The following is a 26474-nucleotide window of genomic DNA, read 5'->3' on the forward strand; positions in this document are numbered from 1 at the left end:
TTGTATTTCATCACAGTAATAATATACTGCTTTGAATCTTTCATCTCTATTTTAGTTTAATGGTTCTTGAATTTATTTATATTTATTTTTACACACTTCTAGGGGAATGATTTTTATAAGTTTCTTACTAATAAAGAAAAACTTATATTTTCTATGATTTTATCTTTTAAACATTAAAAAACAGCTATCTTATTTCTACTGTATGATAAATTAGGCCCATTCTTACTATAATCAAATCTTTCTTTCATGATTTTATCAGTTCCAGTCATCTCAACTCCGGCTGTAAATTTTTAGACTATGCTTTTCCAAACTAAGTAGAGCTTATTCTTTGCTTTCATGTGGGAGTCTGTCTAGCTCATTCCATCAACTTAGAAGCTATCATTCCAACCAGTGTTTACCTTTCTGATGGGCAAAGTATTATATATGTACATCATCTATAATAATCTATAATAATAAAAGCATAATATGCAAGTCAACTGAACGACCAGACAGCAGAATGACCGTCGAGGTGAACTTCTGGACGACCGTGCTATGACACGCACTGGCGCCAGGCCAGCCAAGGCAGGTGCCATGCAGTTGGTCGGGGGCCCCCGCCATCACCCCATGATTGCCCTGCAGAGGGAGGTTCAGGCCACCCTCTGTGGGATGATCGATGGGGGAAAGAGGGTTCTGTGATCTGTCACCCCAAAGAGGCAGACCCAGGATAGCAGCTGGCAGCACGATCACGGAGCCCCGATTGGATAGGCAGGGCCTCCCTCTGAGGAGCCATTGATAGAAGGGCCCCACAATTTATCGCCCCACAGAGAGGGGGGCCTAGGCCACTCAGCCGGTGACTCTGTGGCCAGGGTGCGGGGCTGGCCAGTGATCGCCCCGCAGAATGAGGCCCAGGCAAGCCAAGCGATCGCACCCCACAGCTGTCGCCCACAAAGGGAGGTGACCAGTGATGGGGAAGAGGGGGGGCAGTGCTGCACAGATGACAGGTAGGGTCTGGGCCACCTGCCGGTAGGTAGCCAGAGGAAGGAAAGCCCTGATAGGCCCTGCTTGCTGGCCAGGCCTAGGGATCCTACCTGAGGGGTTCCAGATTACAAAAGGGCGCAGGCCAGCTGAGGGACACCCCATCCCCTCCATCCCCCTTCATGAATTTCATGCACCAGGCTTCTAGTTGTATATATTCATCCAGAAAATTTTAGTGTACACCTGACCATGCAAATTCTTTTACTGCTCCTTAGAGAGGCATTTGTTCCCCCACCTATATACATGTATTCCAACCCAGGTTCAAAATCACTGCTATAGTGAGCCTCTGTTATTCGTGTGTGTGTGTGTGTGTGTGTGTGTGTGTGTGTGTGTGTGTGTATTTCTTAGGTGTGTTTGGGCAGAAAATCGGAGAATCAATTACATTTTTTAGTGCGAAAGACATGGAGCTATGGGCAGATCTGGATTTCACTCACAAACTTATTTGACATTAGGCAAATTTACTTAATCTTTCTGTGTTTAATAGTCCTCATTTGTAAAACGAGATAAGACTTACCTCCCTTGGTTCTCGTAGGACTTAAAGCACGGCATGTAAAGTACTTGGCATTTTGTAAGTGCTCAATAAATGTTAATTCCTTCTATTTGTATCTTCTTTTGTTAGTAATAACTCATAACCAGTCATCTTGAAAATGTAGATGAGGTTAATTTCTTGTTCTAAATTAATCGTTTTTATCTTTAATAAGGACTCTTTCTAAATATTTGCTTGATATTATTCAAAAAAGTTGTCTTTTTTCCCCCCATTAGGTACAGACTGCTTCATATTCTGGAATTTGATTCAGATCGCAGGAGAATGAGTGTAATTGTTCAGGCACCTTCAGGTAACCAACCTGAACTTTTATGAATTTTTATTTATCTAATATAAAAAGCGTGATAACTCATTTTTCTTTTTAGGTGAGAAGTTTTTATTTGCTAAAGGAGCTGAGTCATCAATTCTCCCTGCATGTATAGGTGGAGAAATAGAAAAAACAAGAATTCATGTAGATGAATTTGCTTTGGTGAGTGTAAATTTTTATGATTTAAAAACTCTGAAAGGTATGTGTATCTACCTATATATTATATAAATATTTGAAAGATTTGGGGTTTCATTTTTGCATTAATTTATCAAAAATTATAGAATTATGTGTTGGCTCCATGTTCCTTAGTTAAAAGTTTACTTTTAACCTGTTAAAATGTGTCTTCTCTTTGAACCTATTACAATCAGGGTACTTCCAGCAGCCAGGACCATTTAGGTTACTATATTAAAAAGTGGGGAGGGCCAAAACCGGTTTGGCTCAGTGGTAGAGCGTCGGTCTGCGGACTGAAAGGTCCCGGGTTCGATTCCGGTCAAGGGCATGTACATTGGTTGCGGGCACATCCCCCCTGGGGGGTGTGCAGGAGGCAGCTGGTCGATGTTTCTCTCTCATCGACGTTTCTGGCTCTCTATCTCTCTCCCTTCCTCTCTGTAAAATATCAATAAAATATATTTAAAAAAAAAAAAAAAGTGGGGAGGATTACTAAAAAAATAAAGGGGAAATCCCAAGGATGTGGAGAAATTGGGACCCTCAGACACTGGTGGGACTATAAATGATATAGCCACTTTAGAAAATAGTTGGGCAGTTTTTCATAGGACATGGAGTATGAAATGATGCAGCAATTTCACTCCTAGGCATACATCCTAGAGAAATGACAACATGTCTACCAAGAACTTGTACACAACTGTTCTCAGCAGCACTACTTCTAATAGCCAAAAAATGGAAACACCCATATGTCCATCAACTGATGAATGGATTAAACAATATGTCATATCCATATCCACATAATGGACTATTTGGCCACAGAGTTTATTTATATGAAAAATACAAAATAAGCCAATTTATAGTGATTGCCACATAGAGGAAGGGGGGGAAGTGTAGTATCTGCTAATAGATACAGAATTGGGTGTGATGAAAAGGTTCTGGAATTAAATACCGAAATATTTATACAACGCTTTAACTAAAAATTAATGAATTATCTCCTCTTGAAAGGAGTGAATTTTATGGTATGTGAATTATGTCTTTCAATAAAATAACGAAGGAGAATTTTACAGAAATAAAGTGCGAATTATGTGAATAGAAAAATTATTAAGCAGTTCTCTTAGTCTTAGGACCTCATGATATCTCATTCCTGATTTTCTATAAATGTATGCTAGTACTCATCTCTGCTCAACTGCCTCCTTTACTTATGGTTTCTTTTTTCCTATTACTGTTCCCTAATTGTTTACGATCTGGTTCATTTACCACACGGTAACACCCATGAGAACAAAGACATTGTTTTACCTTACTATCTCTCATATCAGTATTCAGAACAGTGCTGGCACATAGTTGACAATAAATGTTTGTTATAGAGAAAATTAAGTTCATTTGTTAATAAATCTCATAGTACTTTAACTGTTGTTTAAAAGATGCATTTATAGGTGTGGGTCATTTGCAAATCAAGAAATGCCAATATTTAGAAATCTGCTAAATAGTGTCATAAAGTATTTTTAAATCTACCTTTCCAAGTTCTGTAATTAGAACATTTACTTTGGGTTTTTCTGAGGAAAAGGAACTTTTATAAGTTTGTAGACTTATATACCAACTTTCAAATACTAATACCATAAGAAAAATTTGAATCCAGCATATGTATTTTAAAATTCTATGTAATTCCAGTTCACCAGTGAAGATGTAATGATACAATTTTAAATCATTCAGTGGCTCTAGAAAGTATTGGTTGTTTTATAATGGACACCTTTATAGACTTATTTGAGTTGCAAGTTTATTATACCATAAAATCAGGAGTGGGGCACTTTTTTTCTGGCAAGGGCCACTTACCAAAATTATCATCTTAAAAATTAGCCTGCTATATTTGGTCAAACATTTCATTAACTCACCCCTAATGCTTTGGCAGGGCCAGACCAGATGATTTCACAGCCTCTTAATGGCCCGGATGTTCCCCACCCCTGCCATCAACCCTCAGGAAATGATAGTCCCTTTGTTTAAAAAATTTCTTATGAAGTTGGTAAAAGTGGATTTGTAATAGTTAAAACAGAAAAGTAGAACCTGGGGCTGCCTCTCTTGATAATCATGAAGGTTCCATTATGGAACTTTCTGGCTTTCCATGTAAAACAGTTTTAAAACTACAGATAAGATAATCTATGATTCTATCTATTCTCTAATATATAATTCAATGACTTTACTTGTTTTGAGCAACTTATTAAGAACTCCTTAGAAATTGAAAGAGTTATGATAATATGTGTTCTATAACTCAGATCACTAGGACTTTGTATCATCTCATTTATTTTCTGTCACTAGATCATAGTACTTTTTAAATTATTTGTAATTGATATTTGGTAATGGGATCCTCAGTTTTATTTCAGTGACTTCTTGATTCCCCATTAGTTATTTTTGTTTAATTTTTGTCTTTAATTTTTCTGTGTTAGAAAGGGCTGAGAACTCTGTGCATAGCATATAAACAATTGGCATCTAAAGAATATGAAGTAATAGATAGACGCCTATTTGAAGCCAGGACTGCCTTGCAACAACGGGAAGAAAAATTGGCAAATGCCTTCCAATTCATAGAGAAAGACCTAATATTACTTGGAGCTACAGCAGTAGAAGACAGGTAAGTATCAGATAAATAGGCAACATTATTTTTCTCATGCAAGAATTTTTTTAGCCAAGTGTTCCTAATTTATGACATAAGTTTTATTTATTAACATCATGTAATTAATATATTTAAAATCAAAATCTGCAGTTAAAGCCTTTTTGTCCCATCAGTGTGTATAATTTTCATCTAGCCATTTATCTGAAATAGTTGAAAAAACATACAGCTATGTATAATTTTGCTCATAGACTTAAATTTTTAGGATACTCTGCAGTATGTGCCATACAAAGACTTTAAGCACCTGCTTAATTCTCCGGCCTCACCTGCCACTACTGTGTCCTTCCACTTTATACTTACACTAGAGGCATGGTGCATGAAAATTTATGCCATGGAGGGGAGTTCCCTCAGCCCGGCCTGCCCCCTCTCAGTCTGGCAGCCTTCAGGGGCGGCAGGCGACTCGGTGATCAGGTGAAGGTGACACCCTCATCACACCTCTGCTGCTGCCACTGCTGGCAGTGTAATCCTCGGCTGGCCCTGGTTACCTGAGCCTTGGGCAGCCATGGGCGGCTAGGCAGCCACCATCCAAGGCTTGCTTGTTCCTCAGGCCAGCCCCGGTCAGCTGGGGGAGCTGAGGGGACTGGGTGCCACCATCTTGGGGCTGTGGGTGCTGCCATCTTTGAGGGCATGTCAGTAAATTAAAATATTATCTTCTTATTGGCTATGGGCACTGCCATTTTGTGAGTGTGTGATGGTCAGTTAGCATATTCTGTCTTTATTAGATAGGATAGTACCAAGCTCTGTAGTTTTCCTCTGAACAACAAATATAATTAACATTGTTCTATTTTATAGCTTTGTTCCTTGTCAAGGCAATGCCTTCTACCTGATCTTACTCCTCTTACCCATTTGTGAATACATATTTATAGAATATAGTTCAGGTATTACCCCACTCCACTAAAACCTTTCCATACTTTTAACAGAATTTAGAAAGCTCTTTTTGTGAAGTCTCCATGTTTTGTAGATCTGTGTTGGCCTTGTGGCAATATATTTCTATTATTTGTTTAACGACTTTGTTCTCTATTAGCCTGTGAATTTCTTGAGGTCCATTTATTCTTTGTCTTTGTTTCCAGCTCCACTGTCAATATGCTTTGCACAGTTCTTGAGTTAAATTGAAATCTGTGAATTAAATTGAATTCTACAAATTAATCCTGTTATATTTTTCTCTACTTCTGAGATCTATGTGTGTTTGCATTTAAAAAAAACAACCCTAGGTTTTCATTTACTTTTTAGTTGTCCTAATGAAATTTCTGAGACTCACCTGAGGTTATATAGTCCTTTATTGTCCACAGTCTAATTTTTGAACTGCTGATATGAGAGATTTTCTTAACAAAATAAGAGAAAAATCTTATAGTGAAATTTAAAGACTTTCTAATAAAATAGTTTATGTAGGCCATATATTTAATTGCTTCTATAAAAATCAACTTTGAAAGTATATTCTTAAAATATGAGTTTGTAATAAATGAGGCATGTGACCCATTGACTGAGAGTTTGACATGCTTGTAGATTTTATGTTACATAGATGGTCACTGATTTGGTTTTCTTGTCTCTTCCTTAATGGAGAAAAAGAAAATTCAGTTTTATCACTGAACTGAATGTTACTATAACATTCTTAGGTCAAGGAATCCAGAATTTATCTTACCTATACTCCATGATTTATATTTAAAATACAATCAGAAAAGTATTTTCTACTGCTAATTTTGTTTCATTTATTTTCAGACTACAAGATAAAGTTCGAGAAACTATTGAAGCATTGAGAATGGCTGGTATCAAAGTATGGGTACTTACTGGAGATAAACGTGAAACTGCTGTTAGTGTGAGTTTATCATGTGGACATTTTCACAGAACCATGAATATCCTTGAACTTATAAACCAGAAATCAGACAGCGAATGTGCTGAACAATTGAGGCAGCTTGCCAGAAGGTAAGAATATAATTATCTGAGTCAGATAATTGAGGGGTAAGCAAACTATGGCCCACTGCCAGTTTTTAATGCCCATGAGCTCAAAATAATTCTTATATTATTTGATCAATAAAGAATCCAAAGAAGAATATTTCATGTCGTGAAAATTATATAAAATTCATATTTTGATGCCTGTAAATAAAATTTTGTTGGGACACAATCACCTTCATTCATTTACATGTCATAAGTAAAGGCTTTTGCACTCTAGCAACACAGCTGAGTAGTTACAACTGAGACCTTATGAAGCATTTTTATCATTTTTCACTGCTGCTTGATACACTTCAAGTTAACAGCAACTCAATTTTAATTCAATAGTGTCTTGAGTGCCACACATACTGCCATATGACATTTTACTTTCTATATTCAATCCTCACCTGAGAATATATTTCCATTGGTTTTTAGAGATAGAGAAGCATCGTTGTGAGAGAAACTTGATTGGTTGCTTCCCGTACAATTTAACCTGCAACCTAGGTATGTACCCTGACCAGGAATCAAAACCTGCAACTTTTGGTGTACAGGACAATGCTCTAACCAACTGAGCCACCAGCCAGGGCTTACTGTATTTTAATTATCATTATTTACTCATCATCTCCAAACAAAAAAATGGACTTTCATTTATTTGTTCGTTTGTTTGTTTAAATTTTATTTTATTGTCTCCTTTTTTTCCCCATTGACCTTCCCCCGGCCTCACCTTTCCCCTGGCACGTGCCTTCACCCTTACCACCAGTGTCCTGTGTCCATTGGTTATGCTTATATGCATGCCTCTTACTGGTGCCCCTACCCCAAACAAAAAGATAGATACAGAGTCAGAGAAGCATTGGACAGACTGTCAAATTACAGTGGGAAAAAATGGACTTTTAATATCACACTTTTTAAAAAATATATTTTTATTGATTTCAGAGAGGAAGGGAGAATAAGAGAAAGAAACATCAATGATGAGAGAATCATTGATCAGCTGCCTCCTCCATGACCCCTTCTGGGGATCGAGCCTGCAACCCGGGCATGTGCCCTGGCCTGGAATCAAACCCGGGGCTCTTCAGTCTGCAGGCCAACACGCTATTCATTGAGCCTAACTTGCTAGAGCTAATATCACACTTATAAAGCACAGTAAAGCCTTAATCAGTTTGGCTCAGTGGATAAAGCACAAAGAAGTGTTGATTATTTTATCAAATTAGATGCAGCGCAATGCTACTTTGAGTGCTGGCCTTCAACAGTATATTTAAGTATCTCTGAATAATAAATACAATGCTTGCACCAGAATGTAAATCTGTATATTGCTTCTTTTACCAAGGAAATCTTTACAAAAGAGGACTGGAGAGAAACAGTGGAACCAAATAGTGTGATCAGTAATGTAGTTGATTTAGATACTGATGCAAGCTTATCTCTTCCTGGCAACAAATAGTTTGCCCAGTTGCCAGTAATCAGACCATGAGTAGTACTCATATAGCATACTAGTGGCCCAGTGCATGAAATTCATGCATAGGGGTGGGGGTTCCTTTAGCCCAGTTTGCACTCTCTTCAATCGGAGACCCCTTGGGGGATGTCCATCCAGCAGTCAGACATCCCTCTCGCAATCTGGGACTGCTGGCTCCTAACCGTTCACCTACCTGCCTGCCTCATTGCCCCTAACTGCCTCTGCATGTTGCCCCTAACCCTTCTGTCTGCCTGATCGCCCCTAACCTCTCTGCCTGCCTGATAACCCCAACTGCCCTCCCCTGCTGGCTTGATCTTGCCCCCAACTGCCTTCCCTTGCTTGCCTGGTTGCCCTCAACTGCCCTCTCCTGCTGGCCTGATCTCACCCCTAACGGCCCTCCCCTGCAGGCCTGATCTCACCCCAATAGCCCTCCCCTGCCAACCTGATTTTACCCCCAGTGGCCCTTCCCTTCTGGCCTGATCTTGCCCCCATCTGCCCTCCCCTGCAAGCCTGATCTCACCCCAACTGCCTTCTCCTGCTGGCCTAGTTTCCCCCAACTGCCCTCCCCTGCTGGCCTGATTGCCCCTAACAGCCTCTGCACACACCACTATGGCTTTGTCCAGAAGGAAGTCAGACATTTGGAAGATGGCTTGTCAACCTGATCTAATTAGCATATTACCCTTTTAGTATTATAGATTTTATAGGATATGATTGCTTAAATTGGGGGGGTTGAGGGAGAAGCCTTTTTCATTAGGAGGAGATGCTCTTGGCACACAAAAATACATAATCCCTATATCTGGACTGATAGCCAGCCATATGCACTATACTGGCAAACCAGTCATTAAAAATTTGAATCACTTTCTTACACCTTACACCAAACAGCTGTTGCCCTTAAAACCCCTTCTCAGCCCCCACCTTAGGTCTGCCTTCACAGTTCACCCAGATTTGGTTCTGATTGATCAGTTTCTTTGCCAGTGAGTATCAAAAGCTCTGCCTTCTAGGTAGCCAATGGCTCCTTGCAGTTCACTCATATTTGGTTCTCATTGGTTGGTTTCAATGCCAGTCAGCATCTCCAGGCCTATCAATGGGCCTGATCAGAGAGATGGGGCTGATCAGCAGCCCCATTGGAGGCCTGAGAGAAAAAGAGGCACAGCTTCTGGCCAGGCCTAGAGCAAAAGAGAGAGGCAAGTGCTGATCAACACCTGCCACGGAGGCTACGGATCAGACCCTGCTTCTTTCTCCAGGCTTCTCGTCAGGCCTGATCTGCAGCCCCCTTGGCAGTCAGTGCTGGGTTGGGGCTCTATCAGCGGCAACCAGCACTGACTTCCCGTCAGTTGAGCCTTTGGTTGTTTTGGATATTACGGACCCTGGAATTTTATATATTAGGATATTAGGATGCCCACAAGGGAAGTGTTATCCATCTTTCACCATAGTAATATCTCATGTTACAGTCCATTGGAGGAGTTAATATCAAGAATAGTTAGGATTCCTTCATTCCTTTATGATTTTTTTCTGAATATTTTTATCCAATTTTTTAAAATTAGGATTTACTAAATATAACAAAGTTTTTATTTTAGTAAGACTTTATGCTCACAATTTGGGAGAATATACTGAGATGATATGTTACAGTTCACATTTAGAAAATACAGTTACTGTGTCTACATATCAGTACATTGTAAAATTGAATATCATCTTTTTAATTCATGATATCGGTCACTCTCAGTTGTACTTAATCTTAACTTCAAGGTAATATATTAGTTGTCCTCATTAAATTTGGTTTGTTCCCTGACATGTCAGTTTTGTAATAATAAAGTCTGTAGATGAATGGTCCATTTTTCAGTAAATCTTTTGTTTAGTAAGCTAGTGTAAATAATATGACTTCAAAGTATCTTACAGAGGACATAATTATTTTCTGTTTTAGAATTACAGACGATCATGTGATTCAGCATGGGCTGGTGGTGGATGGGACCAGTCTATCTCTTGCACTCAGGGAGCATGAAAAACTATTTATGGATGTTTGCAGAAATTGCTCAGCAGTATTATGCTGTCGTATGGCACCACTGCAGAAAGCTAAGGTATGTTTATGTTATAAAAAGTTAAATTAAAGATACATAGATCTAAAAGTATTTTTTAAGATTAATGACTGAATTAGGCCTATTTGGAGGTATGCAGTATATGACTCTTAACTACGGGTCAGTCATTTCTCATATTATGAATTTTAACCATGTATGTTATTAGACCTTTGGAATTTTCAGAGTCAATGTAGAAATTTCAGTTATGCATAATAACTAACCTAGAAAGTCTGTGATGGTTAGCAATTGTGATTTTTCCTGAGACACAAATTTGAGCTCTGACAACTAAAGTTTCAGAATTTACAATAGTTACTTACCTACTGAGGGAGCCTGTAAGACTTCAGTTCACATGCACTTTCAGAGGGTTCTGTTGATCTTTGCTTATTCTTGCATTCTCGTGAAATTTAAATTCTCTTTATTAAAAATGGCTATTAAGTAATTGAACTTTAGTAAGAAGTTGGAAAGCCAATTGTGATATTAAACTATATACAAAAAGATTTAAATTTCAGCTATGATTCTAAGTGAAAGCCTATACAAATTTTTTTTATAACTCCAAATTTGTAATTTGAGGTCTTAGACTGTATCCTTCACAAATAGTATCCTTTGAAATGTACATCTAAACACTGGTTTGTTTCATATATAGATCTAATAAATTAGGCATTCAGTAGTTTTTGGCTTCACAGAACTTTCTTTTAATGCCTATATTATTATAATGCATAACCCCTTAGGCTATGGAGACTAAAACTAAAAACCAAACAGAGCTAACATCTAGATTCTTTATAACAGTACATTCAAGAATTTCAAAGAAACATTTTTTAAATTTCATTTAATTTAATTTTGATTGCTTTTTAAATATTTGAAAATAATTATTTTTGCCTAACAAAGTTCAAATAGTTATTACTTTTTGCACCGTTATTAAGCTTTTTACAAAGTTAAACTGTATTTAAAGATCTTTGCTTCCATAATAAATCCAAGATAATAACTGTGTGTGTTTTTGCTTTTTTTTTTTAAGTATTTTTTTTATTATTGATGGTATTATAGATATCTCTCATTCCCTCTCCACTTTACCCTCCTCCTCCCCGCCCCTACCCATCCCCCCAGATCTTCACTACCATTATTGCCCATGTCCATGGGCTGTGTATATAAGATAATACTGTTCTGCAGTGTCATTCTGAAAGACATTTCTAACATCCTAGTAGAAAAAGACACCCCTCAAAAAATCAATCATAGAGAATATTATTGTCTGATATAAAATTAATTTTTTCTACTTCCTTCAACAGAGTCATTTCTGATAAATGGCTTTCTATAAATATAAGAAGTTGAAATTTTACCGTGATTAATTAGATGTATGTCTTTCAGGTAATAAGACTGATAAAAATCTCACCTGAGAAACCTATAACATTGGCTGTTGGTGATGGTGCTAATGATGTAAGCATGATACAAGAAGCACATGTTGGCATAGGTGATTGATTTTTCCTTTTTCCCTGAGCTTTTAACATTGGTACAGTTATTTGGGGATTTTGAATTTTTCTTTTGTAGCTTAAAAGATAGTATCAAATACTTGAATGAAAACTGAATGCAACATGGTAATATAGTATTTCCTTATCAATATTTAGAGTATTTTATTTCCAAATTTTCAAAGACATGAAGACCACATTAATGAATTTTTCTATTCCAATTCTCCTTCATAATAAATTAATTTTATTTTTACATGCAATTTTATACTTTTTAAAGTACTTTCATATATTATTTTATCCCGTTTAAACTCTAAATTTGTAATTTACATAGATACTTTCCTGGTTTTAAATTTTCGTTTTAGAATGTTATTGTTATTTTTTGTCAATCTAAAGATTCTGCAGCTTATTTTAAAGAGAACTTTAAAGACAGAAAATCATACCAAACAGTAATAAAATATAAAATTCCAAATAGCCTTCCTACTTAATAACTTTAATTCTAAATTTTTTGCCTAGCATTTTATAATTATTTTATTTATATTTAAATTATCAGTCATTTACTACTTAAACCATATTCTGACCTGTTTTCCTCAATAATTTTATTATACAAATACAGAAGTAAAGAGAAAAGTATGGGTTTCTCATTAAAGGGTAAATTTTTAGTTTTAGAAAAGAGTGTTACTGGTCCTATTTTGGAATAATTTCTGTAATATCCTGTGAGGAGTAGTTATTGGGTCTAATGCTTCTATTTTATCTCAAATAAACTCCTACTTCTTTAGGATAATTAAATCTTCATTTTGAAAGCTTAATTTTCTTTTCAGTTTGTATATTGTTTCCCATAATTCTCCCTAATAATTTGATACCTTCCTATATCATATATTAAAGCATAAAAAGCTACTGTATTTATAATAGTTTGAGTCTAGTATGCTAATAGATCGACTAATGAATAGGGTAAATTTAAACAGATGTTTAAATAGATTCAGATAGATACTTACCTGGTAAAGCTATTTAAACATCAGTAGGGAAACAACTTACTTGATAAAAAGTACTGATAAAACTTGTTAAAGACCTTAAAAAGTAATAGAGGAAAAATTTAATGAATATTTGTGTATTTTGAGGTGTAAAAAGGTCTATCTATTAAGTACAATACCAACATAAAGCAAGAAAAAGATCAATATGTGTGACAAAAGTAAATACTATCCCAAAACAATTTTAAAGACAGAGTACTAAAGAATATTTTCAAAATAGATGACAGTCTTAATATTCCTAATATGTGAATTCTTAACAAATTAAGAATAAGAAAAATGCTATAGTAGAAATACGTGGAAGGATGTGAGCCATCAGTTGTCAGAAAAGGAGAAATCAAAAATGAATACTAAATGCATGAAAGAAGGATTCAATCTCTCACAAACAAAAGAATTCCAAGTTTATATTGCCTATCAGAGTGACAAATATTACAAAGATTGATAAAATCTGGAATTGGTAAAGGTATAGATTAGTAAATGCTCTTATTAGTTGTTTGTAGGAGTCAAATTATAAATATTAGCCTGTTGACCTGGCAATTGTGCATCTGGAATTTCCTTTTTTTTTTTTTTTTTTTTTAATTTCTTTATTGATTAAGGTATCACATATTTGTCCTCATCCCCCCATTCCCATACCAAACCCATCCCCATGTATGCCCCCACCCCCTTGTTGTCTGTGACCACTGGTTAGGCTTATATGCATGTATACAAGTCCTTTGGTTGACCTCTCCTCGTTACCCCCACCCTCCCCTACTTTCCCTCTGAGGTTTGAATGCTTCTCTGTCTCCGGGTGTGTTTTTGTTCATCAGTATATGTTGTTCATTATTTCCCCTAGATGAGTGGGGTCATGTGATACTAGAAATCCTACCTAATAAAAGAGTAATATGCAAATTAACCATTTGCAATGCAAATCTACACCCATAAGCTACGCCCACCAGCCACATCCACCAGCCAATCAGAGCGAGTATGCAAATAAACCCAATCAAGATGGCTACAGAGAGTAGGAGGAAGGCTTGGGTTTCCCAGGCAACGGAAGAATTGAGGGCTTAGAATTCAATATTTCCGCCTGCCCTAGCCAGCCTAGGCTTCCACTCAAGGCTACAAAGTTTCAATTGTAGAAGGTAAACAAATCCAAACAGAAATGGCGTAGGAGCAAGCAGAAGGCTTGGCTTCGCTCCAGACTACAAAGTTTCAATTGTAGAAGGTAAATAAATTCCAGATACCAGGGCCTCCACTTGGGTCGCCACAGGGCATGGCTGGCCTGAAAACCACCACAGGCCCCTCGCCCAGGCTGCCCCACCCCCCAAGGTAACCCCCACCCTGATCCAGGACACCCTTCAGGGCAAAGCAGCTGGCCCCCACCTGTGCACCAGGCTTCTATCCTATATAATAAAAGAGTAATATGAAGATTGACCATTTCTCTAACACACAAGATCAAGATAGCTGCGTCCATGTGGACACAAGATAATCAGCATGGGAGGACAGTTGGGAGGCACCAGGCCTTCAAGGGAGGGCAGTTGGAGGTGATCAACGCTGCAGGGGAGGGCAGTTAGGGGTGATCAGGCCAGCAGAGGAGGGAAGTTGGGGGCAAACAGGCTGGCAGGGGAGCAGTTAGGCATCAATCAGGCTGGCAGCGGAGTGGTTAGGGGGTGATCAGGCTGGCAGGCAGAAGCAGTTAGGGGCAATCAGGAAGGTAGGCAGGTGAGCAGTTGGGAGCCAGCAGTCCTGGATTGGGAGAGGGATCCCAGATTGGAGAGGATGTAGGCTGGTCTGAGGGACATCCCCCTGCCCCCATGCACGAATTTTGTGCACTGGGCCTCTAGTACAGTTGTAAGAACCCAAAATGAGACAAGCAATAATGGTTATGCTGAGAGGCAAATGAATCAGTCTGTAGTGAGTTTCTTTCTGAAATTTCTTTTAAGAAAATATGTGAATATTGTTGACAAAGACATTTGTTATAAACAGTGTCCATAATAATAAATTAAGAGACAAAAGTAGATTACAAAACAATCCCATTTTTATACACTTGTTTTTACATATAATAAATATATAGACATACAGAATATATGGAAGGAAAAATCCTGAAAGTATATATACCAAAAATAGTTTTCTTTTTCTAGATGCTATGAATAGAGTTGTCTTTACCTATAACACTTTCGAACATTTCTATCCTTTTATGACAAAAATTTTAATTTTTAATTTTCAAAAATAATTTTTCAAAGTTGCTTCCAGATTTAAAAAGTGAACTTGGCAATAACTCTTTTGAAAACTAAAATATTATCATAACCTAAAAAAATATACTCATTTATCAGGCAGAATTATGTACTGATTTCAGATGATAGTATACTTTAAAAATGCATTTTGTTTGAGTTATGTGTGAAAAATTTAAAGAACTCAAACATGCTCATTTTTGGTAGGTTCAAATTATTCAGTTTGGATATTATTTATGTTCAGTGAAGTTAAAACTACTTTATAGCATCCTCTCCATTAGAAATCTATTAAATACTTTGAACTTATTAGTGTAACATATGTTCTTACTAGATCTGGGACTTTCAACATTATTTTTATATTAATTATATTTTACATTACATTCTAGACCTTTGAAAATTGATGCTACCTGCCTAGTATATATTGTAGTTTTATATTAATTATATATTTGATTTAGAACAAATTTTGGGCAATCTACTCTCTGCTGTATCTTAGGATATAGGTATCCTAAGTCCAACTTCAGCTGCTATAATTAACACATTCGTAGATATATCATGAAAATTGTACTTAACAGTTTTCAGTGAATTTACCTTTTTGTCCCTTTTATTGCAGGAATCATGGGTAAAGAAGGAAGACAAGCTGCAAGAAACAGTGACTATGCAATAGCAAGATTTAAATTTCTCTCCAAGTTGCTCTTTGTTCATGGTCACTTTTATTATATTAGAATAGCTACCCTTGTACAGTATTTTTTTTATAAGGTGAGTTTCATGAAAATATTTTATGTTTTACTTTCTTTTTTTTAAAATGTTTTTATTGATTTCTTTTTTTTTTTTTTTTTTTTTTTTAGAGAGAGAGAAAGGCAGGGAGTGAGGGAGAGAAATAGAAACATCAATGATGAAAGAGAAACATCATATATTGGCTGCCTCCTACATACCCCCTACTAGGGATTGCACCTCCAACCCGGCATGTGCCCTGATCGGGAATAGAACCAGTGGCCTCTTGGTTCCTGGGTCGATGCTCAGCTGCTGAGCTACACTGGCTAGACTCATGAAAATATTTTAGAATCATTTATTGACAGTAAGTTGAAGCTTCAGTTTAAGGAATACTATCACCATACAAATTATTCTTAAAAATTGTTCCCATAACAGTTTTTCTTAAAAATCATTTCCATAAAATAACAGTTTATAGAATATAGTTTGATTATCAGTCATCAGTCTGATGTGTACTGACAGCAAATCAAGGATTGTCTGGTGCCAAGGGTGCAGGTTATACAATTGACTGGAAAGGGATATGGAAAATTTTGCATGAGAGAAAAGTTAATCTAGTTTGATTGTGGTAGTGGTTACACAGGTGTATAAATTTGTCAAAACACATAAAAAATTTACAGTTAAAATTGATACATTTTATTTTATGCATATTTGAACTCAATTAATTTGATTTCTTTTATATTATTCTGTTTTGAACCAGTAGTTTTAATTTAATTTCAATATGGTTTCAAGCAGGCATTCTAAATCTTTTTGTGTCATGAATAACTGGTAATCAAGTGAGATGTATAGGGTTTTTAACACTTTAAGTACCATGTAAATCACCGGTGACTAACACTGTACTTTCTAGAAAGGAAGACAAAACAGGCTTGGCGCTTAACGTGTTAAATGCGTAAAATTAAATACATAGGGTTACAAGAGAACCAATTATGTTGAAGTACTGTTCTGTCTCTTGACTCTTTTAAAGAAGGTAGGATTCAGTGGAACTCCAGTTAAGAGCCCCTGAGTAGCAAGACATTTAATACACCAAAATATCCTATGTTGCCTATATACCTGTAATTAAGTATAGCTGCAAGCCAATGAAAGAACACAGGTAGATTTCGTATCCTATATAAAAGAGGGAATATGCAAATTGACCATCACTCTGCTACAAAGGTGGCAGTGTCATCAGCAGAAGCTGGGTTTCCATAACACAAGATGGTTGTACCCACAGCGGAGGCCGAGTTCCCATAATGCTTAACGAGCAATAAGCAAGGACCTGAGGCTGTGTCCCTCTCCCCCCCCCACCTCCAGGGGGCTTGACAGGAGACCTAAGGCTGTGCCCCCCTCCCGGCACCAGGCCAGGGGACCTGAGGCTGTGGTGCACCCCATACTCTGACAGGAGGAAGATTTTCATATACATTTTACTAATTTTCTTTCATCTCTGATACTTCTATTATAGAGAAAGGGCTAATAGCAATATTAAAATATTTCTTCTAATCCCTTTTAATGTGCACAGATTTTGTGCACCAGGCCACTAGTCTATATATATATATAAAAGCCTAAGTGACCATTCTACCATCTGACCGGTAGCTATGAGACGCACTGACTACCTGGGGGCCGACGCTCAACACAGGAGCTGCCAAGCTACGGTGACTTGGCAGCTACGGTCTTTGGGTGATGGTACCTGGAACTAGAGAGGAGGGAGCCCGATTTCAGGATACGTCACCTGAGAACCACCCTCCTGCAGTGTGGAACCCCTCAGGAGATGTTTTCGCCCATTCCTTGCAGGCCAAGCCAAGGGACCCCACCCGTGCATGAATCTTGTAGTTGTTAATAATGATGGTGGCAGTTTTTCTTTCTAGCTTATAGTTTTGCTGTGACATAAGTATATTGAAATCAGATCTTTGACAGTTCCATTTATTCTGTTTTAAATATTTTAAAGCTACTATACCCTAAAGTTGAAATAAAACTTGTGCTGTATGTGAAAATATTGAATAATAATTGGAAGGTATAAATTCAGAATTATGGTATTGCTTGGCAATGATACAAGTTGAGAGCCTTTTATTCTGACATTTGCAGTTCTGTGTAGAATACTTTCAGACATTTTTTAATAAAATGGGAATTCTGTTTTGTATGGACAAGTTCTTATAGGCAGATCTGTTTTCCATATCAACTGAGACTGTGTATTTAGACTCATTATTCATTTAAAAAATTTTCTTTTGAACCTAAATATTTTAATTATTTCTATTTAATCTTGTTTTTCAGAATGTGTGCTTTATCACACCCCAATTTTTATATCAGTTCTACTGTTTGTTTTCTCAACAAGTAAGTAAATAGAAGCTTTTGTTTTTATACGTTCAGAATAAATTATGTGTATTCAGTGTTTGATAAATCCTTGAAGGAAATTTTTCCTAGTCCTACTGATAATTAGATAAAACTTTTCTAATTAGTGTATGTAATATTTCTGTAAAACCCATATCAAGCCAGGACAGAAAATTGTTGGGGGTATTACCTTTTTTTTTTTTTTAACATAATTTTTTTACATTTGGAAGGAACCTTACTTACCTAGTGATCGAGTTCAGGGATGACATACAGGTTTAATCTTAGAAGCTTACTAAATAATCGGCAGGAGCACTATATTGAAATGGGTTCTCAAGCTATAGGCTCAGAAGGAAAACCCTTTTCTTAATTAGCAGTAGCTATACACATGTCACATATTTCCCATTCCTGATCTACTCTGTCTTACTTTATAAAAAAGGAAATTAAAATACACAGAGATTCAGTAACTTGCCCAAGTTCTCATAGCTAAGTTAATAACTATACCATATTTGGATCTATTGCTTCTGACTAATTAAGCACCCTCTTCACAAATTGCACTATACATCTTTAATTGATCAAGACATTTGTTTTAAGTTTATTGAAACAATAAGAGCTTAATTACTTTAGGTTTTCCATGATTTTGTTCTACCATTACTGTTTTCTCCAGTTTACAATCTGTAACTTAAAATTCTAAATATCTGCTTAGACATTGATTGCCGATAATGTTTGTTTACTTGAAAGAAGTAAAGAATGCTATAAGAGCATATGACAAGGAGAACGAACCTCTTTTGATTAAGTTTCAGGGAGTTAACAGTATATTTAAAGGTAAAATATTAATAACAATAAAAACAATATGTGAACCATAGACAAAGTGCTAACCAAATTAGTAACAATAGTAGCACATAGGACTGTTTAGAAGAGAAAACTATCATAAATATGTAAAGTTTCATGAATCATGCCTTAAAGGAAGTGTAGGACTTAGAGGCAAAGACAAAACAGTGAAAGCAAAACTAAATGTGTAATGTATCAAAGGGATAGTAAGAAACCTAGAAGCATGTAGGAGAATTATGTAAAATTATATCACAGTGACCAAATTGTGGAGAAGCTTGAAATGTAGATCCAAATCATTGTATTTCCAGAATTATTTGGCATAACAAAATATTCCAATTTCTACAAGAATATAAATCTATGAACATTATATGTAAATGCTTATGACAGAAACAAATTGGGATTATTAAAATTGATTTTTGTATAAATTGAAAAAACTACATAGTTTTGTTTATTTTGATATGCTTCTTTGTTTTTAATATGCATAAGTATAATACATATTTCAGAATCTCAAAATTCCTATCAATTTCTCTTTCTAGACATTGTATGACAGCGTGTACCTGACTTTATACAATATTTGTTTTACTTCCCTACCTATTCTGATATATAGTCTACTGGAACAGCATATAGATCCTCATGTATTACAGAACAAGCCCACCCTCTATCGGTAAGTATTTTCCAGTATTAAATTTCCATAACATTTCTGATTACAAGTTACCAATTTTTAAAAATAAGTAAATATTTGGTGTTTAATACTTTACTAAGGAAAGTACTTTAGTTGTTGTATAGTTTATAATTGTTGAACACATGATTATTCCAATGTTTTTAGGAATGAACACTTTTACCCTAGTAATGCATCAGGCAGCAGTTGTATAATTTACATTTACCATTGGAAGCCAGTAATAGTCTATTTCATGTACACAAATGAAGTTATTCAGTAATTGGTTGTCTCTAGAGTTTCTTAAATATTAATTTTTATGTACTGGCATTGCCAAATTTATGAGTAGTAATCAATATGAAATGTAGAGTTAGGGACATTAATTCTTGTCTCATATCTTCTGCATTAGTTCTGGTTCCACAGAACCAAGTATAATAATCACAGAGATGTGGAACTTTCCTCAGTATCAGTTTTATTTCCACATTAACCTGACCTTCACTCTTATAGAGGCATTCAATTATCTGGAAATGGCAAAAATTTAACCTTGAATTCCCAGGATATCTAGGACTGGGCTTGACCCAAGATTGGCAAAGACTGGTTTTCTCATGATAGCTATTGATGGACATGAAATCTATTGGGAGCCTCAGTACTGAACCTAACTAAAATGACTTCACTAAAAAGAACAGTCATGGCAGAGTGACTAAATATTTACAACAGAATATAATGCAGATAAATCAACTTTTTACAATTAAAATAAAAAATTTTTTCAAATGAGAAAATGAATTTGAAAGTATTATCCTATATATAAAGAACTAATATGCAAATGGCCATCACACTGTAAGGGCTTAGATACTTAGCACTGTCCAGAGAGGAATGGGAATCGTCCAGGCACAAATGAGCTCACGAGAGAGAAATGAGGACCAGACAGGCACAAATGAGCTAGCAAGAGAAGAATGGGGACTAGAAAAGCATAAAAGAGCTTGCGAGAGAGTAATGGGGACCAGACAGGCTCAAATGAGCTTGCGAGAGAGGAATGGGGACCAGCCATTCTGTGGCCTGGGAAAGCGACAAGCCGCCTACCCCATGGTCCCAGGTGCCAGCGCCTACGGCCCGGGCAAAGCCACGCGCCCCTGGCCTCCTGCGGCTGTGCCAGCCAGGGCGAAACCGGCCTGGGTCCTGGATACCTGCGGCCAGCCAGAGGGAGGGAAGCCCAGGTCCCTGATGCCTATGACTAGCCAGAGGAGGGAATCCTGGGTCCTGGGTACAGGGCAAGACAGAAGTAGGGCAATCAGGCCATCGGGGAAGCAATTAGGGGTGACCAGGCAGGCAGGCGAGCAGTTAGGAGTCAGCAGTCCCAACTTGTGAGAGGCAGTCAGACAACCCCTGAAGGGTCCCAGATTGGAGAGGGTGCAGGCCAGGCTGAGGGACTCCCCTTTCCCCCATGCATGAATTTCATGCACCAGGCCTCCAGACTATATATATAAAAGTCTAAGCGACCGTTTGACCATTCGACCAGTAGTTATGATGTGCACTGACCACCTGAGGGCAGATGCTCAATGTAGGAGCTGCCAAGCTGTGGTGACTTGGCAGCTGTGGTTCTCGGGGGAAGCATCCAGAACCAGAGAGGAGGGAGCCCAATTCCAGTATGCGTCACCCGAGAACCACCCCCTCGTAATCCGGGATCCCTCAGGGGATGTCGGAGAGCTGGTTTCGACCCAATACCCCCAGGCTAGGCCAAGGGACTCCCACTGGTGCGTGACCCTGGTCCTCTAGTGCAGTGTTTTTCAACCTTTTTTGGGCAAAGGCACACTTGTTTCATGAAAAAAATCACGAGGCACACCACCATTAGAAAAGTTAAAAAATTTAACTCTGTGCCTATATTGACTATATATAAAGTAATTCTCTTGAATAGGAATCAAATAAACACAAAGAAAGTATTTTATAATTACTTCATTATGAAATATTAAGTAAACAAAATAGTGAAAAATTATAAAATTCTTGTCTTGTCTGCACCTACGGCACACCAGGCAACATCTCGCGGCACACTAGTGTGCCGCGGAACAGCGGTTGAAAAACACTGCTCTAGTGTGAACTATTGAGATGTTATGCAGTTATATATTATTATAAGTAGTGGTTTGATTGTAATGATTATTGATTATATAAATAATAAATATGAATTCTAATATGTTCCTTTTTCTTCTCTTTTAAAAAAAAATGTACAGAGACATTAGTAAAAACTGTCAATTAAGCATTGCAAATTTTCTTTACTGGACCATCCTGGGTTTCAGTCATGCCTTCATTTTCTTTTATGGATCCTATTTTCTAATGGGGAAAGATATATCTCTCCTTGGAAATGGCCAGGTAAAATTTATAATTTTAAAAAATTGTTTGTTAATGGTTTGATTTAATTTGGTTTTTGATAACTTTCTGTCATAAAAAATAAAAGTGAAATTCAGTTTAAATTATAAAATTGCAGATATTAAAATGCAGTTATAAAAAGGTTTAAACGTTTTTTACTTGATAAAATTTTATGCAAATTAAAATAACAAGGCAATACAATGTAATCTTAATATGAAGCTCAAGGTACCAGGCAAACTTGCTCTTCAAAAATACAAGGGGATAGATTCATGTCCCTGCATGATGTTCACTCCAGAACTGTGTTTTTAATAATAGCTACTTTTGTGCTAAGCTCTTACATACCCCAAATCCATTGATCCTCACAATAATTCTGTTGGAGAGATACTATGACTCACCCTTTTTAGATGAGAAATGAGGATTTAGAAATGAGGATTTGCTTTTAATTGCATGAATTATTTTTTTGGTATATTTAGGAAGTGCTACAGAGTTTTCTGCCCTTCCTGCTGTTCTCTACACAGCAGTCCACATGATCTTTTAGAAATGATAATATGATCATCTCTCTAATATGCTCAAAATCATCTGGTGTTTTATTATAAGCCACACTGATTTTCTTGTCAGTTGTACAGACCAGTTTGTTCCTGCCTTAGGACCTCTGCACTTCCTGTATTTCTTCTTGGATGCTTTTCTCTCACATGGTTTGCTGAAACATCACTGGCCCAAGAAAGTCTTTCTAGCCCACTCCTGTAAAATGCTGTCTCTTTCAACTTTTATCACTTACTGGCCCCTTACTGTACGTTTACATCTCTTCATAGCACTAATCCGTCCCTCAAGGTACATATTTTTAGTTTATTTGTTTATCTGTCTCCTTCACTACGTGTAAACTCCATGAGGTCAGCAATTTTGTCTTATCATTGCTTTATTCCCAAGGCCTGGGATATAATAGATGCTCAGTTTCTATTTGCTGAGTATACATAAATAATGAATGAGTCTTTTTAATTTGGCTTCATTAAATAACTAGAGGCCCAGTGCATGAAAATTCATGCACTGGAGGGGGGGGTCCCTCAGCCCGGCCTATATCCTCTCACACTCTGGGAGCCCTCAGGGGTGGGAGGCAACGCCTCCATCAGACCTCTACTGCTGCCATTGCTGGCAGCACAAGCCTTAGCCAGCCCTGGTTACCTGAGCCTTGGGCAGCCCTAGGCGGCTGGGCAACTTCCATCCAAGGCTTGCCTGCACCTGGGCAGCTGGGGGACTGAGGGGTCAGGGGGATTCGGAGGCAGGCGTGCAAAGGCAAATGCCCCACTGCCCTCTCACAATCCAGGACTGCTGGCTCCCAACCACTCACCTGTCTGCCTGCTTGATTGCCCCTAACAGCTTCTGCTCTCAGACTGATCACCTAACCACTCCACTTCCAGCCTGATCGATGCCCTAACTGCTCCCTGCCAGCCTGATTGCTCCTAACTGCCCTCCCATGCCAGCCTGGTCCCCCTCAACTGCCCTCCCCTGCAGGGCTGGTCACCCCCAACTGCTCTTTTTTGCCAGTCCAGTCACTCATAACTGCCCCCCCCCCCCCTTGCAGGCCTGATTGCCCCCAACTGCCCTCCCCTGCAGGTATGGTCCCCTCTCAACTGTTCTCCCCTGCAGGCCTGGTACCCCTCCAATTGTCCTACCCTGCAGGCCTGGTTACCTCCAACTGCCTCCCCCTGCAGGCCTGGTTCCTCCTAATTGCCCTCCCCTGCCAGCCTGATTGCCCCCAACTGTCCTCCTTTGCAGACCAGGTCCCTCCCTATTACCCTTCCCTGCTGACCTGATTGCCCACAACTGCCCTCCCCTGCTGGCTATCTTGTGGCGGCCATCTTGTGTCCACATGGGGGTGGTCATCTTTGACCACATGGGACAGCCATCTTGTGTGTTGGAGTGATGGTCAATTTGCATATTATCCTTTTATTACATAGGATTAGGTAACAAATTCAGTTAGAAGAAGTTATCCAAAAAATAAGCAAATAGTGATAGTGTTTTGAGCATCTGTCTCTTCTGAGCAGGGTAGAACTAGGGTAAGTACAGTTTAAACTTTACACATTTTGGCAGACCTTCTTTAACCGAGAAAGAACATACAACTGTAAGTATAAGCTTAAGTATACTTGAAAATAACTGACTGGCATAAATAGATCCCACTTAACCCAAGCCAATACAATAAGCCCAACTAACTTCTCTTTAGCCAGATCCCCAAATGCCCTCTGCTTCTTTCATTACCAACTCAAGGGGAAGTCAGAATGGAAAGAGGCAGTAGTCTTAGCTGATTAATTGCAGTTGAAATACATTACTTTTGCTAATTGCATAAAAAACAATATTAACATGTGAATGTGTTTTTATAGCTCCTTAGGGCCTCAAATGCAAGAGGAAGCCCTAAATAAACTGCTTATAAGAAAGATTCCATGTAACTGGCCCCTGTAAAACCAGATACTGTACTGAGGGATCAGACATGTGCAGTGATTATCACATCCAGGCACAGGCTCCTGGCTGCATTTAACATCTGTCCACATAGCCCTGACAGAGGAGACTGGCACTCCTGCAAGAGCTGAGTAGAGTGAGGCCCATTGTTTTTCAGTATTTCTAGGTAATTTCTACAGATGATAAAAACAGAAAAAGGAGGGATTCATTATGCTTTTTCATTCTTTTAACCAATAAACTCCTAATACCCTTAAATAAAAGAATATTAATTAATATTTTATTGTTGATAACTATTACTTATAGATTGCTGTTTATCAGGCACCCAGTCCTTTTTGCAGACTCTAATTATAAAAACCTATAAGGTTTTTCCCCATTTTACAAATGAAAAAAGTGAGAGATACAGAGATGTTAAGTAATTTGTCAAGTAAACGCTAATTGTTAGAAATCTATGATAACAAAACAGTCTTTTAAATAATTTTTTAACCAATAGTAAAGACTATGACTATTTTATGAACTAAGTTAACATAGATTTCTAGTTATGTTCTTATTTGTGGAACTTAAATCCTGACATTCTTTGGGGATTCTGCATTTTTAATAAACTATGTAAGTTTTTGCTATTAAAAAAAGCCCAGGGGAATGAATACTTTCTGACCGACATTAACACCATTTTTATAAGGAATCCTTGAGGACTACATAATTCTATTAGCCATTATCTTTCAGGTATTGGTTTTTTGTGTAATTTTTTTCCCCTGCTCTGCCTGTGCCATGTCCAGAAATACAGTGGTAAGTTATCTGGTATAACTTCCGGTGGAAATGGTTATAAAAAGTAATTGTTATCAAACGGTTTTGTTATCACTTTTACTGTGTGACAGGAATGAAGCAGTCACTAGATCTTTCTAAATAAAAACAGTCTATGCCACATAATTCCAAATCCATTTTGGGTTTTCAGTCTTATAATATTATGCAATGGATAATAATAAACATAATAATTCTTGTGATATTTCTTCTCATACTCCTTTAACTTTACTAATCTAGTCACAGATTTCAAATGTAACTGGCTTAAATAATGCAAGTGTTTTTGGTAAAGAATGAAGTTATTTACTGCTTAACATCCAACTTAGCATCATGGTGACACATAGTGCAATAATGGTTTATTCTTTCTGTTTAGATGTTTGGAAACTGGACATTTGGCACCTTGGTCTTCACAGTAATGCTTATTACAGTCACAGTAAAGGTATGGCACAGAAATTAGACAGATGAACACACTTGGTATATATATAATTCATAGTTAAATTTCTTTAGCCATAGATGCATATTTTTCATTTTTCTTTCTTTAGTCATGAATTATTTCACTGATTGCTATTTAATAATTCATTTTTTGTCAGAAATATTTTCTTAAGTTCATTATTTTGAAAAGCATCTGCTGATTATTATGGGTCAATAACGGTTAACCCACAGTACTCATCTCTGAAATCTTGCTTCTCTGTATATATTGCATGACAGCACAAGTTCTTTCAGGCAATGGAGTTAAAAAGTATTCATGAAATTTCAGTGCTTTTTCCTCACAGGAGAAAAAATATTATAAACTTTAATTGTTCAGTTTAATGCTAGGATCCTTACATTAATATTTGTCTTCTAAGAAACTTTGTCATAGGAACCTTACTCACTTAAAATTAATATATTTAACTCATGATTTTTATCTTGGAGGTAAACACTTATGGATTTAATTTTTTTTTTTTTTTCCTTTTAGATGGCTTTGGAAACTCATTTTTGGACCTGGATCAACCATTTTGTTACTTGGGGATCTATTATATTCTATTTTGTATTTTCTCTGTTTTATGGAGGGATTCTCTGGTGAGTGATTATATTGTATTTTAATTACATTGATTCAACTCTGATAAATACAGGTGGGCAAAAGTAGGTTTACAGGTTTTAGTATGAAAAATAATACAATTCTATATAATAAAGAGCTAATATGTTAATTTGACCGAACAGCAGAATGACCATCTGGATGAAGCCAGGGCTGCTAGGGCCGCCTGAGGCTGCAAGGGCTGGCTAGGCTAAGAGGGGCTGTGAGGGCCAAGCCCTTTGCTCGAATTTCGTACATCAGGCCTCTGGTAATTAATAAACAGTAATAAAAAATAAATAAACTTTTGTGTACTCACAACTGTAAACTTTTTTTTCCCTACCCCTGTGTTGTGATAGATTTTATTTTGAACAAATAATCTTGAGGTCCTACAAATTTACATCTTTCAGTTGATCTTACTGATATAGAGTAAAAAGAAACTAACAATTA

The 26474-nt window shown here is 37.2% G+C and overlaps 1 protein-coding gene across 1 annotated transcript in view; it reads left to right on the plus strand.

Moving 5' to 3' along the window:
• The window catches only part of ATP11B (ATPase phospholipid transporting 11B (putative)), a 110008-nt gene that overhangs the window by 58882 nt on the left and 24652 nt on the right, over positions 1–26474 (plus strand). Inside the window, exons 16-27 of the mRNA XM_084874188.1 lie at positions 1777–1850; positions 1924–2027; positions 4469–4650; positions 6406–6609; positions 9984–10137; positions 11494–11596; positions 15431–15576; positions 17830–17889; positions 19251–19378; positions 21592–21730; positions 25347–25412; positions 25929–26032. Coding sequence (XP_084730314.1) covers positions 1777–1850; positions 1924–2027; positions 4469–4650; positions 6406–6609; positions 9984–10137; positions 11494–11596; positions 15431–15576; positions 17830–17889; positions 19251–19378; positions 21592–21730; positions 25347–25412; positions 25929–26032 — 1464 coding nt within the window. The remainder of the gene's footprint in view (positions 1–1776; positions 1851–1923; positions 2028–4468; positions 4651–6405; positions 6610–9983; positions 10138–11493; positions 11597–15430; positions 15577–17829; positions 17890–19250; positions 19379–21591; positions 21731–25346; positions 25413–25928; positions 26033–26474) is intronic.

Source organism: Pipistrellus hanaki (genome assembly GCF_964339955.1).
Source record: "Pipistrellus hanaki genome assembly, chromosome: 2".
In the NCBI taxonomy this organism is placed as follows: Eukaryota; Metazoa; Chordata; class Mammalia; order Chiroptera; family Vespertilionidae; genus Pipistrellus; species Pipistrellus hanaki.